At 37.7% G+C, this 17,985-nt stretch overlaps 1 protein-coding gene across 1 annotated transcript in view; it reads right to left on the minus strand.

Moving 5' to 3' along the window:
- Positions 1-224: 224 nt before the first annotated feature.
- LOC100377797 (phospholipid scramblase 2-like) overlaps positions 225-17,985 on the minus strand; it is a 33,619-nt gene continuing 15,858 nt past the window's right edge. Inside the window, exons 5-10 of the mRNA XM_085508614.1 lie at positions 17,265-17,341; positions 16,316-16,446; positions 15,533-15,653; positions 12,329-12,431; positions 7,114-7,172; positions 225-617 (exon numbers count right to left, since the gene is read on the minus strand). Of these exons, the coding sequence (XP_085364740.1) occupies positions 585-617; positions 7,114-7,172; positions 12,329-12,431; positions 15,533-15,653; positions 16,316-16,446; positions 17,265-17,341 (524 nt within the window). The 3' untranslated portion in view covers positions 225-584. The remainder of the gene's footprint in view (positions 618-7,113; positions 7,173-12,328; positions 12,432-15,532; positions 15,654-16,315; positions 16,447-17,264; positions 17,342-17,985) is intronic.

The raw sequence follows: 17,985 nt of genomic DNA on the forward strand, positions 1-17,985 counted from the left end.
TCACAATGACAAGATGTGAACAACTATTGTGAAAATGTTTCATTCTGTGTCCAGCTTTAATTTTCTGATTTTCAAATGAAACATTCAGGTCAAGCAATGATATAAATATAAATGTATGTTTCTTGAATGAAATATTATCAGGTTTCCCTATAGGGCCTTGACTTTCTAACATTTTACACTTTTGAGACTAAATTTTTGTAAATTTATAACCTGTTTAGGGAAACGCACAAATATTAAATAAAAAAAACATTCATAGTTAAAACTACATGTTCTTAAGTAAAATAAAGCCAACCGAGAACATAATGTTGATTTGATGAAATTTTTGTTTCTTCAGACCTTTTCAAGCAATCACCAAAAGAGTTAGACTTTTTAAAGAACTAAATAGGAATCCTGCTAAATGTAAATGTACAATTCAAAGATAATCATCCACAACCAGTATTATCATGTAATAGTTAAAAAAAAAAGAAAAAAGTAATGGCTATAGCCATATTTGGATTCACAAACTCTGGAATATACAACAGATTTAATGTTCACACTGAGCTGCAATTCATCAGAATTAACAATCTTTTAGGGTTCTTCCAACATTACTGGTTTTTGTTTTCAAAATACATAAAGTCCTGTGAAAAGAGATAAAATGTGATGTATAAAACATAGTTATCAAGTCCATTTAAAAGTTTAATAGGGAATAAAGTGTATTTAGGAAGTGAAAATAGCAAACACAAGTTTATAATATTAAAAGCCAATCTAAAAGAAAGGGCTGCAATAATGAATATTTGGTAATGTATGTGACAAGAAGATCTAATGTTGTTAAAGCCAAGATTTGGTTATGGGAATCCAGATACGCTATTTTCACTGTATATTAATATGAATTTTTCAGATGCAAGTTTCTATGGTAACATAAATGGTGTGTTTTGTAAAGTGTTGACTAAAAACAAGTCACAGAATATCCATGAAAAGTTGATGAAAAGTTTGTAAGAAAAGTAAAAAGTAGTTTTGGTGTGTATACATTTGATTTATAAATAGAATCATTGCAATATTTTACAGATACATTTTGATCATCAATCAATTCAGATAGCAATGTGTTACCGTACAGTTTCAAACATCACGATCACTGACTACATACTTAAACTAAAAGAGTAGTTGACAACTATTTGTATGTAAATTGTAAAACGCTTTGAAATAGTTGCATGCTGTTTCTTAAGCATGGAACTATAAATTCACTTAACCATTTCATTTTACAAAACTAATTATTAAACATAGTTTTTTATTTGCAATCACATGGTATAAGACTAGATTTTGAATAAGTGTGAAGTTTGAAGAGATTAGGATGAAGGAAAGTACGAGATCAGACACACTGGTGAAAACTAAACTACAAGTCCTTGTTTTTGACAAACTAATAAGGAATCGCTTCTGAATTTAAAAGTGTGAGAACTATGGCAGAAACTGAGTGATTGTCATAAACTTTACATCATTTACCTTCACTAACAAAGGTAGCATTGTAAATACGACGTAGCATGGTTTCAGATTTGCTGAAGCCTGATCCATAAAATGCAGAAAGGCTACATGTAATACTACTGTAATAAGCCAAAATATGTGACAAGGAATTGTTGCATGGCATGAAAAAGTCTCAAATCTAAGCTTTGGTTCTCTCTTGCGAATAATTCTATCAACTTAGACCGCAATTCACATGCTCTAGAGAAATAAACAGCCAAACCACATTCAGACCACAAACCAAACAGACATGGTGTTGATTGTAAGCACTCATCACAGCTGAGCAAAAATTGCGATACAGATACATGGAAATAAAGGCTGGACATCGTCGTCTGTGCTGTTCTCTGGCAACATTATTTTTATCAAAAAAGTTGAGATTCACTATCTTTTATATCAGATATTTGACCAACAAATCAATAATGAAGTAATTATTCCAATGTTTCATAGATTATTTAATGTAGTGACAGGGGAGGGGGTGAGAAGGAAAAACATTTTTCACAAAATTTTGGATTATCAAACATTATATTGTATACTTTCTTTATCACTGGTCAAAATTTTCTGTGCGCAATGCATTTGGCGAGTATTTTGGTTCATTTTCAGCTATGCTTATTTCTCCTTCTCTTTCCACTAACAATGCACAAATTACATCACCTATTCATCCTATGTGCTGTTGATTTTGAGTTCTCATCATAAGATCATGGATAAATTCATGAAATTTAGTTCATAAAGTTCAATGGATTATATCTCCAGACCGCCAGAACTATGAGGCAAATACAAAATTCTAAGACCAAGTTTCAAAGATTAATATCCTTTAAAGCAATCAAACTCGTAGAAAAAACTAACAGCAAGAAAAGGCCAATCCTGTGAAAAACCGCGCAAATCCGGAAGTATCCGCTCCCGCGCTCGCTCGCTTGCTTGCTTGCTCGCATGACAGTGCGACCGCCCGCATTTACAGTTCATGTACAAGTGTATCATTTTTGTTTTTATGATGTTAAAAAAAGAATAAATACAACCAGAAATTTATAGAACGACCGTTGAAAAATACGGTGGATCACACTGACATATAAAACTGGTAATAATACATACGCGTAGTAATAATGTCCACCATAAACAAGATCGAACCAAACATGTGAAATCAAATACGGCACTGACACAGACACAACTAATATGAAATAAAACCATTCTATTTTTGGTGGAGAGCGAAAAATGTCTACTGTAGAGTACGGTATTCGTTGAGTAACCGTGTGTAGGGTGACGGTTGACATGCACGCATGGTTTGGGTTTAACACGGGTCAAGTTATAGTTATGTAAATCTGTGTCACCTATAACAATTGAAGAATATTTGCAGGAATAGTAAGACTGGGAAAAAAACGACCAATCGATTGTTTAAGAATGACTGTACTGTACAATTTGTCAAACAAATACAAGACTTGCAAATGTAATGTCGGCCAGCGCCCATCTTACTTGTCCGAAGTTGTTGAATCCGTCATCAATGGAGATCGCGTTTTTTTTTCAACTAGGTGGCTGGCAAGCGGACTAACACATTACATAAACTTGTTGAATTACAATTATAATAGTAGTTTATAAATAAATAAACGCTGCTCGGACTGATAAGTATGATATATTGAAGATAATATTTGGTAATCGTAGTCCTAAATAACTATTAAAAATAGCTAGACGTTTCGAGCAATGGCTCTTTATCGATAGCATAGAAGCAAGTGTGATAACGTACAGGTAGAACATAGGAACGTAAGAACGCACATGAACTATAAGTTAGAATCACAAAAAATTCCACAATAGAACAAATAACGCGCCTTAGGTAGTGAGCTCAACAAATGAGTTGAACTGTTTGTTAATACCATGGGGTTCTTTAGTTCCAAGGCGGAATATAGTTTCCTCCTCGACACGCCTGAGCTGATTTTCGTTGCCATTGACAACACATACTCCAGAAATAGACATATCTGTAATATTATGTCCACTAGAATAACGATTTTTTTGTCTAGTTTGCCGTAGATGCTCAGCAAACCGATCACCCAGTCGACGAACTGTAGAACCAATATAAACTTTCCCGCATCTAATACATGAAATGCAATATACAACATTCATAGTGATACAACTGAACGGATATTTGACCTCAACATCTCCTTTGGGACCAAATATACGATTAGTGTCTGTAATAAAAGGACAAGTATTACACCTAGGACGATTACATGGGACAGAACCATATTTCTCAGGGTCTCTATTTTTAATAGTTATTTAGGACTACGATTACCAAATATTATCTTGAATTACAATTATGGTTTTTATTTTTGTGCCCAATGTCTCGTTATAAAATAAAGGATTCAAATTTTGCAGGGTATTCCGTTTTGCGAACTCTGGACGAAATACTTCCATGAGCTGTACTAGTTCACTTACAGCCAAAACAAAGTCAGCTTTGGACGTAAGTTGCGAGACGCGACAAAACAAACGCTGCCAGTGATAGATTACTTGAATAAAAAAACGAAATAAACGCAATCAAAGGCACAATCAAACGTGTTTCTAAGAGGAATCGCACCTGCATCTCGACGACGTCTCCGGTCATGAGCAGGGTTTGCCGCATCTCGGAAAAATTGAAAATTAAAAAGGAATCAGTGTCGGGGAACCATTGACAATGTTTGCATTTTTTGTGTATCTTTAGGAATACTCTGGTCGGCGTCTTTGATTGCATTTATTTTTTATTTTTATTTTCGAAATGTATCACTGGCTGAGTTTGTTTTGTTTTATTTTATGTTTTCCTCAACAATTAACTGTTCCAAGATCTCTTTCATTTTTCGTCCGGCTGCTGCTAATCCAATAATTCGTCGCCGCATGTACTCAGACAAGCGATTAATCGTCACAGTCATTATACTAGCAGTTTAAGTCCAATTGATTTGTAGAAATTCAGCTATGCGATGATTATATGTGCAGTTTTGTTTTGCACACCAGGAACACGAGCAAGTTAACCCGATAGATTTTCTGAACTACAGCATTCAGATTACTTATGCAAATAGAGTAAGGGTCATAATGTGAGTTGCGTTCGCAAATAACAAAGAGTCAAATTATTTTGAGCGCCGTTCGGAATAAATTTAGTCAAAATCACACACAGAAACACACACACAACACACAAATACTAGTACTCAATAATATCGCGATTGACCAGTTATATAGCTGCTTGAACTACACACACAAGGACGTAAATATGTAAATACAGGTCACAGTTCGACTTGCGTAGCAAATGTTACAATGTGTCAAGTGATTTGAAGGCGTCTTTTTTCCAAAACAGAGAAGCAATAGGCATTGTATTTTGAATCGTCATTAAAACCTAAATTTATTACGAATAAAAACTTAAGTTTATACATACAATGTACGATCATTGTTACTCCAGCGGTCGGTTGGCAAGCGGACGGTGTTTCTGAAGCCAGTCATAGCAGGAGCGAGCGAGCGAACAAAAGCGAGCGAGCGAGCGAACAAAAGCGAACGCGAGCGAGCGTAAAAAAAGCGGTCGGTTTCCGGTCGGAAAGCAGCGAGCGGTCGGAAATTAAGCGATAATCGGTCGGAAAAAAAGCGATAAAAGCGGGAGGTTGGGCGGAATGAGTACTGTATGCTATTCATGCAATGTTTGGTAGTATATGGTCAGAAACTAGACAGGATATGCTATTCATGCAGTGTTTGGTAGTATATGGTCAGAAACTAGACAGGATATGCTATTCATGCAGTGTTTGGTAGTATATGGTCAGAAACTAGACAGGATATGCTATTCATGCAATGTTTGGTAGTATATGGTCAGAAACTAGACGGGATATGCTATTCATGCAATGTTTGGTAGTATATGGTCAGAAACTAGACAGGATATGCTATTCATGCAACGTTTGGTAGTATACGGTCAGAAACTAGACAGGATATGCTATTCATGCAATGTTTGGTAGTATATGGTCAGAAACTAGACAGGATATGCTATTCATGCAATGTTTGGTAGTATATGGTCAAAAACTAGACAGGATATGCTATTCATGCAGTGTTTGGTAGTATATGGTCAGAAACTAGACAGGATATGCTATTCATGCAATGTTTGGTAGTATATGGTCAGAAACTAGACAGGATATGCTATTCATGCAATGTTTGGTAGTATATGGTCAGAAACTAGACAGGATATGCTATTCATGCAATGTTTGGTAGTATATGGTCAGAAACTAGACAGGATATGCTATTCATGCAATGTTTGGTAGTATATGGTCAGAAGCGAGACAGGATATGCTATTCATGCAGTGTTTGGTAGTATATGGTCAGAAACTAGACAGGATATGCTATTCATGCAATGTTTGGTAGTATATGGTCAGAAACTAGACAGGATATGCTATTCATGCAGTGTTTGGTAGTATATGGTCAGAAACTAGACAGGATATGCTATTCATGCAATGTTTGGTAGTATATGGTCAGAAACTAGACAGGATATGCTATTCATGCAATGTTTGGTAGTATATGGTCAGAAACTAGACAGGATATGCTATTCATGCAATGTTTGGTAGTATATGGTCAGAAACTAGACAGGATATGCTATTCATGCAATGTTTGGTAGTATATGGTCAGAAGCGAGACAGGATATGCTATTCATGCAGTGTTTGGTAGTATATGGTCAGAAACTAGACAGGATATGCTATTCATGCAATGTTTGGTAGTATATGGTCAGAAACTAGACAGGATATGCTATTCATGCAATGTTTGGTAGTATATGGTCAGAAACTAGACAGGATATGCTATTCATGCAATGTTTGGTAGTATATGGTCAGAAACTAGACAGGATATGCTATTCATGCAATGTTTGGTAGTATATGGTCAGAAACTAGACAGGATAAAAAATTATTATGCTATTCATGCAATGTTTGGTAGTATATGGTCAGAAACTAGACAGGATATGCTATTCATGCAATGTTTGGTAGTATATGGTCAGAAACTAGACAGGATATGCTATTCATTATTTGACCAGTTATATAGCTGCTTGAACTACGCACAAAAGAACGTAATTATGTAAATACAGGTCACAGTTCGACTTGTGTAGCAAACGTTACAATGTGTCAAGTGATTTGAAGGCGTCTTTGTCCCCCCCTCCCAATACAGAGAAGCGCGTTGTATTTTGAATCGTCATTAAAATATAAATTTATTACGAATAAAAACATAAGTTTTTACATACAATGTACGATCATCGTTACTCCAGCGGTCAGTTGGCAAGCGGACGATGTTTCTGAAGCCAGCCATAGCAGGAGCGAGCGAGCAACAAAAGCGAGCGAGTGAGCGAGCGAACAAAAGAGTGAGCGAGCGGAAAAAAAGTGATAAAAGCGGGAGGTTGGGCGGAATGAGTACTGTAATTTATCCCAAGCAAATATTAACATGAAATATCATCAATATCTCAGCTTTGTGAAAACATATACATTGCCATAGCTACATGCTTAATAACAAGCTTGAAAAGTCCTAATCACAATTAAAGTATTACTCATTTTTCCCTCACAATAATCTAAATCCATTCAACCAGTGGCACAGTCATTCTGTGACACAAGTTTACTTTAATACACCTACACACAATGTTACAAAATGGATGTATTTACTTACAATGAGAAAGCAAGCTCCAAGAAGAGTTGCTTTGGTTTTCACATCCAGATCCATAGGAACTACAGAAAAAAACAAAGTGAATACTCTGTAAATGATACAACAACTTTAAAACACAAATGCATTATGGTATCAATGCTACATGTGTCTTAGCTTATGTACAAGATTGACCACTCCCCAACAGGACTGACCGCTCCCCGACAGGACTGACCCCTCCCCCGAAAAGAGTGGTCCCTCCACCGACCAGACTGACAACCCACACACCCCCCCCCGACAAGACTGACCCCTCCCCCGATAAGATTTTTGAATTCAGATATCAAGTCAGCTATACATTGCTTATATTTAAGTATGTACGTACATTCTCAATAATGTTGGCATATAGCTAATAAAATTGGATTATCCATCACTTACAAAGTCACACTTTATCAGGGATCTGCCCACACTGGTCAGAATTTGCGACCATCACAAAAAGTAAGCGACCGGCACTATTGTTCTCAAAACTTGCATGTCACTGCGTGACAGGAAGCCAGCCAAGTGATATCCCATCCCTCGCGCAGGCTAGTTGTGTAACAAACAGGCAAAGGAAAACTATAATCAACAAAGCTAGTGATTAACACGCCGAATACTTTGAGTGACGGTCGCGAATCGACAAGCTGTACATGAAATAAGAACAAGTGTTACCGACAACGTACTCGTGAATTGGGCGAAGCCTGGTGATTAACACGACTGCTACTTTGAGTGACGGTCGCGTCGTAAATGAAATAAAAACAGTGTTGCCGATTTAATTGAAACATTTAGCACCTCTTATTAGTTGTGAATTACCTGGTAAATAAAATTGTGTATAACAAGTCAGGAAAATGACACAGTCCCCGTTAAGTTCTCTTTGTGCTCGTCATATTAAAGCGGAGGGGTTGTTGCGAGCGTGTCCTTGAAACTTGAGTTCCAAGTGGCGTATACAACAGATTGTTTATTTACATCAAAACACTTGTTTCGTGTCATAGTAATATGGCCAAAATAAAAACAGCCGTTATTCAGCCATCTTTGATCTGATTATGAAACACACTGATATGTATGATGTATGTGCCAAATACGAATGAAAATGGTACATAAATTGTGGAAATATAGTAGTAAGGCCAAAAAGTCAGATGGCTGTCAATCGGCCATCCTTGACCAGATTTTGAAACAAATTGTCATGGACATGTATCCTAACATGTATAATCTATGTACTAAATTTGAATCAAAACTGACGAAGCATGTCCAAAATACAACATTTTCAAAAAACAAGATGGCTGCCAGTCGGCCATTTTGAATCGAATCACTAAACCACTGCATGTGCATATGTCCCACATAAAGTACAAGGCACATGCAAAGAATGAACGGAATCGGTCCAAGGGATTCTGAGATATGACTCCGGACGAACACACGGACGCACGGACGGAGACCGAATTATAAGTCCCCGTTTTCGGACTTCGTCCGAATGGGGACTAAAAAGAGAACGAAATGCATGTAACACACCATTTCCCGATTGCCTAGCAAGAGAGAAGTAATGTCCGATTGCCAAACTTTACTTAGTAAACTGTTCCTGAGTCATCACCTCTACAAAGCATAAGAGTACCGTTGCTTCCGATAAAGAGAATGCTGTGCCGACACCAAAGAAATCCAGAGTGGAAAGTAATGACAAACGTAGAGCCCACGTAGAGCCCAAGCTTCGAACTTTCGCAACGAGTGGATCACTGGTCGCGAATCATGGTTGTATTTTCGCCAAGGCGATGGAATGTATTGCAAGTTATGTCAGAAGTTTAATATGTTGCCGTATGATCGTGACATATGGAATAAAACGCCATGTAAACGACTGAGATTAGGCAGCATCAAAGACCATGAGCAGACAGCAGCACACCACGAAGCTACGAGACGGGACTTCTATTTCCAGTCAAATTATTGCCGAGGTTATACAGCCAGAAGTAAACAATGACGCCATAACATCCGCCTTTAAAGTGCTGTATTTTTTAGCAAAGCGAAGAATACCACATACGGCTAACTTTGAACCGATGTTGGATCTATTAACGCAGCTTGGTATGTCTGTGAAAGACGATCAGTAAAAATGCAACATACTGTAGTGACAAGTAGATTCAAGAAATGACCGGCATTCTTTCGTCTGTACTTGAGAGTAAAACCATCGACGTTCTCAGGAAGTCAGATCACGCTCGACAAAACAACTGATTTCAGTGTCAACAAACAATTAACTTTAAATTGCAGATATATCACACCAGATGGCAATTTAACAGTCAAGTTCTTGAAAATGATTGAACCCCTGAAGCCCGATGACGACAACAATCAGAGAGTAACACTCAGAGCTGAAACAATAACACGACAATTTACAGCGTATTTGGAAGAGAAGGGACTAGATTATAACAGGCTTGTTGGTATTGGGACAGACGGTGCAGCCGTGATGACAGGAAAGCGATCCGGTGTGGTAAAACGGCTACAAAGTTAGCAACGAAAGTGATTGGCATTCATTGTTGTGCCCACAGGCTACAATTGGCATCGTCACAGGCAGCGAACGCAGTCCCCTACGTCAAGCAGTTTACTTCAATTTTGGGACGGTTTTATGACATTTTCAACAACAGTCCAGTTCGTATGGCAGGGCTTCACGCAATTCAAACTGCGTTGCATGAAAAAGAGTTAAAGCCAGTGGAGTCATCATTGACAAGGTGGCTGAGTATTGAGATGAGCGTGACCAGACTAAAATACATTTATTAGCGTGTTATTAAGCTTGGACAGAGCCTTCCAAGCTAGCGAGTTTGAACTCAGTACAATGAAGCCATTGATCGCATCAACTGTGTCAACGATATTGGCCATGTAATCCAGTGATGGTGAAAATTTGGAACAGCTACCAGTATTTATTAACAAGCTTCGAGATGCTGACATCACTATAAATAAACGCGCTGACTACGATGATTTTTTTCAACACCACATCAGAAGCAAGTACCGTGAAATCTGTATTAGAAGCCGCATCCCTAATAGAAGTCGCACCCATTCTTTTTGAATGTTTGAGAACCAAAAATTCATCATTTCTCATATGTGTAGATGCTCTAATAGAAGCCGCATCCCCTCTGTTGCATTGTACCATTTTAATAGAAGCCGCGGTTTCTAATACAGATTTTACAGTATATATCAGTTTTAGTCAACAACATCGAGCAGCGCTTTTCTGAAGAAGACACTGGAATTCTCGCCCACTTCATTATTTTTGACCCACACATTGCTGATCGGCCAACCTACGGAAATGATGAAGTACGAGCGCATTTTTTTCTCATTGAAAACCAGTCAGACAAAACAGCAGATGCCGTCAACGAGTGGACCAGCTTCAAAAATCACGCAGAAGATGCAATTTTGAAACAACCAGTTAGATTCAGGAGTTATTGTCCAATCCCAGTGTACTAGGCGAGCCTTGCAAGCTGCATTTCCAGTCATCGCCAAACTTGCCAATATTTACGCGTCCTTCCCTGTCACACAGCAGATTCGGAAAGAACATTTTCACAGCTTGAATTGATCAAGACGATACCATGTAATTGTCTCAGTCAAAGAAGTCTGGATAGCCTAGTTCGCATCACCATCAACGGGCCAACCACGGAAAACTACAACTATTCAGCTGCTGTTACCACTGTGGGCTGAGATGAAAAAAGCCGTATTTTTCATAAGTAATTTATACACAAGTCGTATCACGGACTTTACCTAGTGAACCACTTAAATTCAGCACTCATGTACATATTTTGTCAGGAATTGTCAACAATTTAATGAAATTTATTTTACCGCAAATGTGTTTGTTTTTTTTCTGGTGGAATATTACTAAAAGTAAGATACAAAGAAAAATTATTAATTTATTTCCTCTGTTATTTATTGAATCTGAGCACAACCAGTCAACTCACTCAATCTGAGCACAACCAGTCAACTCACTCAATCTGAGCACAACCAGTCAACTCACTCAATCTGAGCACAACCAGTCAACTCACTCAATCTGAGCACAACCAGTCAACTCACTCAATCTGAGCACAACCAGTCAACTCACTCAATCTGAGCACAACCAGTCAACTCACTCAATCTGAGCACAACCAGTCAACTCACTCAATCTGAGCACAACCAGTCAACTCACTCAATCTGAGCACAACCAGTCAACTCACTCAATCTGAGCACAACCAGTCAACTCACTCAATCTGAGCACAACCAGTCAACTCACTCAATCTGAGCACAACCAGTCAACTCACTCAATCTGAGCACAACCAGTCAACTCACTCAATCTGAGCACAACCAGTCAACTCACTCAATCTGAGCACAACCAGACAACTCACTCAATCTGAGCACAACCAGTCAACTCACTCAATCTGAGCACAACCAGTCAACTCACTCAATCTGAGCACAACCAGTCAACTCACTCAATCTGAGCACAACCAGTCAACTCACTCAATCTGAGCACAACCAGTCAACTCACTCAATCTGAGCACAACCAGTCAACTCACTCAATCTGAGCACAACCAGTCAACTCACTCAATCTGAGCACAACCAGTCAACTCACTCAATCTGAGCACAACCAGTCAACTCACTCAATCTGAGCACAACCAGTCAACTCACTCAATCTGAACACAACCAGTCAACTCACTCAATCCGAGCACAACCAGTCAACTCACTCAATCTGAGCACAACCAGTCAACTCACTCAATCTGAGCACAACCAGTCAACTCACTCAATCTGAGCACAACCAGTCAACTCACTCAATCTGAGCACAACCAGTCAACTCACTCAATCTGAGCACAACCAGTCAACTCACTCAATCTGAACACAACCAGTCAACTCACTCAATCTGAGCACAACCAGTCAACTCACTCACTGTATCAAAGTAAAATAAATAAGCAATAAGTTGAAATATTTTTTTCCTCTCCTGCATTTAACTGACCATAACCAGCCAACAGAACTGTATTTTAAAAATCTCATAGTTTTTGCCATGTAATGAAAAATAAATAACACAATGATATGACATTTCTTCTGTAGCTTGTATCTTCTGTACAAAAGCAGTACTCAACACCCAAAACAATATGGGTATTTCCAGGGTCTGTCAACCTTATGAATATTAATTAGCTCATGAATATTAATGAACGACCAGCACTCCCAAAGAGCTGGGCAGATCCCTGCTTTATCAATAGTAAACACTTTTTTACATACTTACATGTAATGCTGAAGTTGTTGGCATTAGTAAACATCTCTCTAGCAATACCAGACCATTGTTTACTGACTTTGCCAAGCTCTGTGGTCATATCCTTAGAGAAGAGCTAAGAAGAGAAATCTTAATTAAAACATGGGACAGTACAGATACAACATGGTCACTTACAGTGAATTCCTGATATCAAATACAGCATGGGATGGGACAGTACAGATACAACATGGTCACTCACAGTGAATGCATGGGATGGGACAGTACAGATACAACATGGTCACTTACAGTGAATTCTTGATATCAAATAAGCATGGGATGGGATGGGATGGGACAGTACAGATACAACATGGTCACTAACAGTGAATTCTTGATATCGAATACAGCATGGGATGGGACAGTACAGATACAACATGGTCACTTACAGTGAATTCTTGGTATCGAATAAGCATGGGAAGGGACAGTACAGACACAACATGGTCACTAACAGTGAATTCTTGATATCAAATAAGCATGGGATGGGACAGTACAGATACAACATGGTCACTAACAGTGAATTCTTGATATCAAATAAGCATGGGATGGGACAGTACAGATACAACATGGTCACTAACAGTGAATTTTTGATATCAAATACAGCATGGGATGGGACAGTACAGATACAACATGGTCACTAACAGTGAATTCTTGATCCCAAGTACAGCATGGACCAGTACAGATACAACATTGTCACTAACAGTAAATTCTTGATATCAAATAAGCATGGGATGGGACAGTACAGATACAACATGGTCACTAAGGGAAGAGTAGGAAATCAAACGGGCGGTGCACCGCGGTCATTACCGCGGTGGTGGTGGGTGCTCGCCGGTCGACCGCATTTTATGCAAATTTATGCATAGAATCCATGGCCCCGGTTTACCGCGGTTGTGTGCGGTGGGCTCGCACAGCAATTCACACTTATTGTCAAGACCATTAATGAACACACGAACTGGGAAATTAAAAGGATCACAAAGTTCTAATGAAAAATTAAACCAATTTGGCTGAGCCAAAAGCTAGGAAACTAGTCTATAATAGTTCACATTATTTTATTTGCCTGAGCTTTGGAATAAAATCACAAAACAATCCAGAAAGACGTAGAGATCAATATAATATAAAATAAGATAAGATCGCATTATTTTGTGAATATATATCATGCATGGTCTCAGAAAATGTTTAAAAAGATTAATGTTTCGCGTAGACCAAATATAATCACGCATAAGTATAAATTCAAAGTGTTTTAATACATTGGTGAGAGGTCGCATTTACGTGAACAAGAACATGCACTAAGAAGAAAAAGCAAGCCAAAGTCGAAACGGGGTGTATCATGGACTTGGTACAACATGCGTTGCGACAATTGAGTGATCGTCGACATCATTTTGGGGCACAATTGAACTTGTACGTTGCGAAACTTGCTACGCGGCGATGCTGACATCAGTGTGTGTTGACCGAAGTTTGACCCCCAAGTCACGCGCTGAACTGGCGCGTTACCTTAGCAACCTTTTTCTTTCTTGGTCCGCGCTTCGATCTCGTAAATTTGTTATCCTATCCGGCGGTACTGTAATAACACAACTTGTATCCAACTCTGTATTGGCTTTGAATATTTCAACATCGTTTACTTAGTGTGCTGCTTTTCTAATAACGCAAATATGTTTACAGTATTGGACGGGCTCTAAATATTTCAACTTTGCAATGTATTACTTTTATAATAATTACGTAAACTATGTTATGTTTTATGTTATTATTGTTGGGACACTAACCCGGGCTATTGGGTCTGTGAATATTTCAATATTACCGACTTGATAATGTGTTGCATTCGTAATTATTACGCAAATATAAACATGGGCGCATTTACTAGAAAATCATTGAAAAAGATAGTCAGGTCCCGGAGTCAGGTGTCTAACGAAAGTCGAGAAAATAATTTAAATACTTGTGACTCATCGGTGAATTATTTTATTCGAAATAAAGTGAATATGTAATATTAACCATACAATAACATACAATATCATGCGTAATGTTAAATTTTTTTATAATAAACTCGCAGCGCACTTCGATCGCATTATTCACGTACATTTCGACTGAACTCTAATAACCATTCCATGCAAAATAATTACGAAAAACTAATGAAAACTTCGAAATATACTGTAATGTAGGCCCCTATGGCGTTAAAAACCCCTACGGACGCTTAACACACGTGTTTGAATTACGTGCGGCAATGGGCAATGACCTCAATGAGTTCACGCACTGACATTTAAATTCGGGCCACCCAGTTTGACGCAAAACGATATAGTTACTTAACATTTGTTCAAAAAATCGGTAAACTCTCGCGAAGAGTTAACTGAAAGGCAACGTCGTTTTTGACCAAAAAAAAAACACGTCAATACAAGATTATGTGTGCAAGGTTAGATTTATAGAATGTACATGACCGCTTAACTTTTTTAATAATCATGCCGCACGTGAAACACGGGAGACATTTTAGTTCGTCCATTTCTTGTTTACCGATCTTGAACTTTTTGTCTGGAATGCGATACAGGCAAAGAATAAACATTAATGATACCCACCGTTGTCAAATCAACAAGAGGCTCGAATCAGGAAGGCTTGGCTATTTAAAACTTCGTAAATAACATTCTTTTCATGTGGTAGACTTTATTCAAGTGTAACAAACGTAAGTGAAATGTATGGACGAGTCATAATACTCGTACCTTCGAAAGTTACGACTTTTACTCTTGGAATTGGTGATAAATACATGCATAAAATACAACATTGTTTCACGCAACAACAATTCGTATACAGCATTGGACTTATGGATTTTTATATTAATAAAATACGTGGGCCGATAATATTACTATATGCTTAGTATTTCCATGCCAGCGATGCTCGTAACCTGCTCGATTTAAAAACAGCTATTTGAAACAAAGACTCATGGAATCACAAAGGAAACTGTTAAGTACGTATTTCACACTTTTCCTACGACCGCGGTTGCAACCGGTATCGGTGGCCACCGCGGTAGAGACCCCTAATTATAAGCAGTCCGCGGCTCTCCCTGGTGTACCGCGGAGAGCCGCGGTGATTATCGCGGTGAACCGCCCGTTTGATTTCCTACTCTTCCCTAACAGTGAATTTTTGATATCAAATACAGCATGGGATGGGATGGGACAGTACAGATACAACATGGTCACTTACAGTGAATTCTTGATCCCAAGTACAGCATGGACCAGTACAGATACAACAGGGTCCTTTTAATCGCAACACAGTCTCATGATTGGCATCCATTATATCAAATTCTGCAACCCAACAATACTGCCTGCAATGAAGAAAATAGAAGTTATGAGAGAATATGCATCAACACTCAACATTGTTTTTTTAGGTAGAAGCCTAACCATAATTTTTGAAAAATTGGTCATAAATCGCCTAACGTACACTGGTTTAGTACATAAAATCATGGAGCTATTGTCCTAAGTGTTCAGTGACGTATTTTGGAGAACTTGTCTAGGTATTTTTTCAAAAATCGCAATTCCATAGAACACCAATGTAAAAGAAAAAATTGTTGACACTTTTGAAAAACATTTTTTTGAAATAATCTTGAACAATAAGTACGCCATCATTCACAATATATATATTTTTTTAGCCTATGTCACCAGCCTACAATTTAAGATATAGTTTAACCTTTTCACCACCAGTTCTCTCCGTTATCACAAATCTTGTTGATAGTCTGTATTTTGGACAAAAATAGGCAAATTTTTTTGAGTGAAAACTGAAAATTGACCTGAATTTTGTTAGTTGGCTTCAAAATTAGGGTTCATTACCCAAAATATTGAAGAATTAAGAAAAAAGTGCAGACAAATTTAGATGAGAAAGTCTGGTGGTGAAAAGATTAATATGGATATTTGTATTTATGAGTGGAGTACTACCTTAATTACTGTTCATTTCTGTCGCTACATATTTAGGGGTATAGTATGTACTGACCTTTGTCTGACATAACCAATTGGTACTCCAACAGGAGCTTCAATGGCGATTTCAAATGCACAGTGATCAATATTTGCACACCAACAACACCCAGCACAGCATTTAAACTCACGAACACATCGAAGAATTTCCTGTCAATACAGAAAGACATGTTTATTTTATTTTATATTTTTCTGACTATGCATATATATATTATATTTTTCTGACCTGATAGAAATGTACAGACAGCCCTGATCAATTCTTTGTGGAAGTTCATTATTATTGGGTACATGTGACAACAATCCAATTAATATACTGTAAAATACTATCGCTTGGAATTAATTTTCGCTATTTACTATTTTTATAAAATTCAGCGAATATACTTTTTTCCCTCATTTCACATTCAACTTGTCAGAAATCAGTGAAAATTAATCACATCATGTGTTTACATGTGTAGCAAAAAAATAGGGTTTGACCTGAAGTTAGCTTTAACAAGTCATTGAAAATTACACATTGAGATAGACATTCCAAGAAATTATAGATATGTGTGAAAACTATTTTATGCAATTGCAGAAGAAAGCAAAGACCTATTTGTATGTTTGGGCTGAATTTGAACAATCAAGGTTCATTAGATATGCATTCAGTAAAAAAGAAAAGAGTCATTAATTTCATCTGGGGGGAAAGTAACATACAACAAGGTCCCACCATGTTCAATGTACGTACCAAATTAGAAAGAAATATGTCCATGCATACTCGAGATGTGGTTCCAGAATGGCAGAAATACTTTGAGTTTGAATGTGATCAGTTAAGGCATGTCAGAGATACAGATGCCAATAGACAGATGTAAAACTAAAACATTTGAACAGGGAATAAAAAAATTTGCACATTTATTTTGTGAAATGTGAGAAAAGTTAACCATTCATTGGAATGACATTAAAGTGCTATTACATACAGTCACTTGTATATTTACCGTTTGGTTATTGTCTACAATATGCATTGTGAACCCACGGGCAGGACCACAACACTGACGCTGACATAACTCAGATTCTGTAAAAGTGGAAACAGCAGTGAATTTTCCATGCATGAAAACAAAAACATTGAACAATCCACTGATTCATTAAATATTTATGGTTGAAAAATTGAGAAATTTACCTCATCCAAGGAGTGAATAACTTCACTGAACATGAGGGTATCAATACAGTACTACATGTACATGTAATATGTGTATGTAAATGTATTCACATACATGTCTGTCTTCCAATAGGTGAACATCACAGCAATGCATGATGGCATTTAATGGAGTGAACATCACAGCAATGCATGATGGCATTTAATGGAGTGAACATCACAGCAATGCATGATGGCATTTAATGGAGTGAACATCACAGCAATGCATGATGGCATTTAATGGAGTGAACATCACAGCAATGCATGATGGCATTTAATGGAGTGAACATCACAGCAATGCATGATGGCATTTAATGGAGTGAACATCACAGCAATGCATGATGGCATTTAATGGAGTGAACATCACAGCAATGCATGATGGCATTTAATGGAGTGAACATCACAGCAATGTATGATGGCATTTAATGGAGTGAACATCACAGCAATGCATGATGGCATTTAATGGAGTGAACATCACAGCAATGCATGATGGCATTTAATGGAGTGAAGACAGCTTAGTTGGT

The sequence above is a fragment of the Saccoglossus kowalevskii genome, chromosome 15 (genome assembly GCF_978046115.1).
Source record: "Saccoglossus kowalevskii chromosome 15, keSacKowa6.1, whole genome shotgun sequence".
Lineage (NCBI taxonomy): Eukaryota > Metazoa > Hemichordata > Enteropneusta > Harrimaniidae > Saccoglossus > Saccoglossus kowalevskii.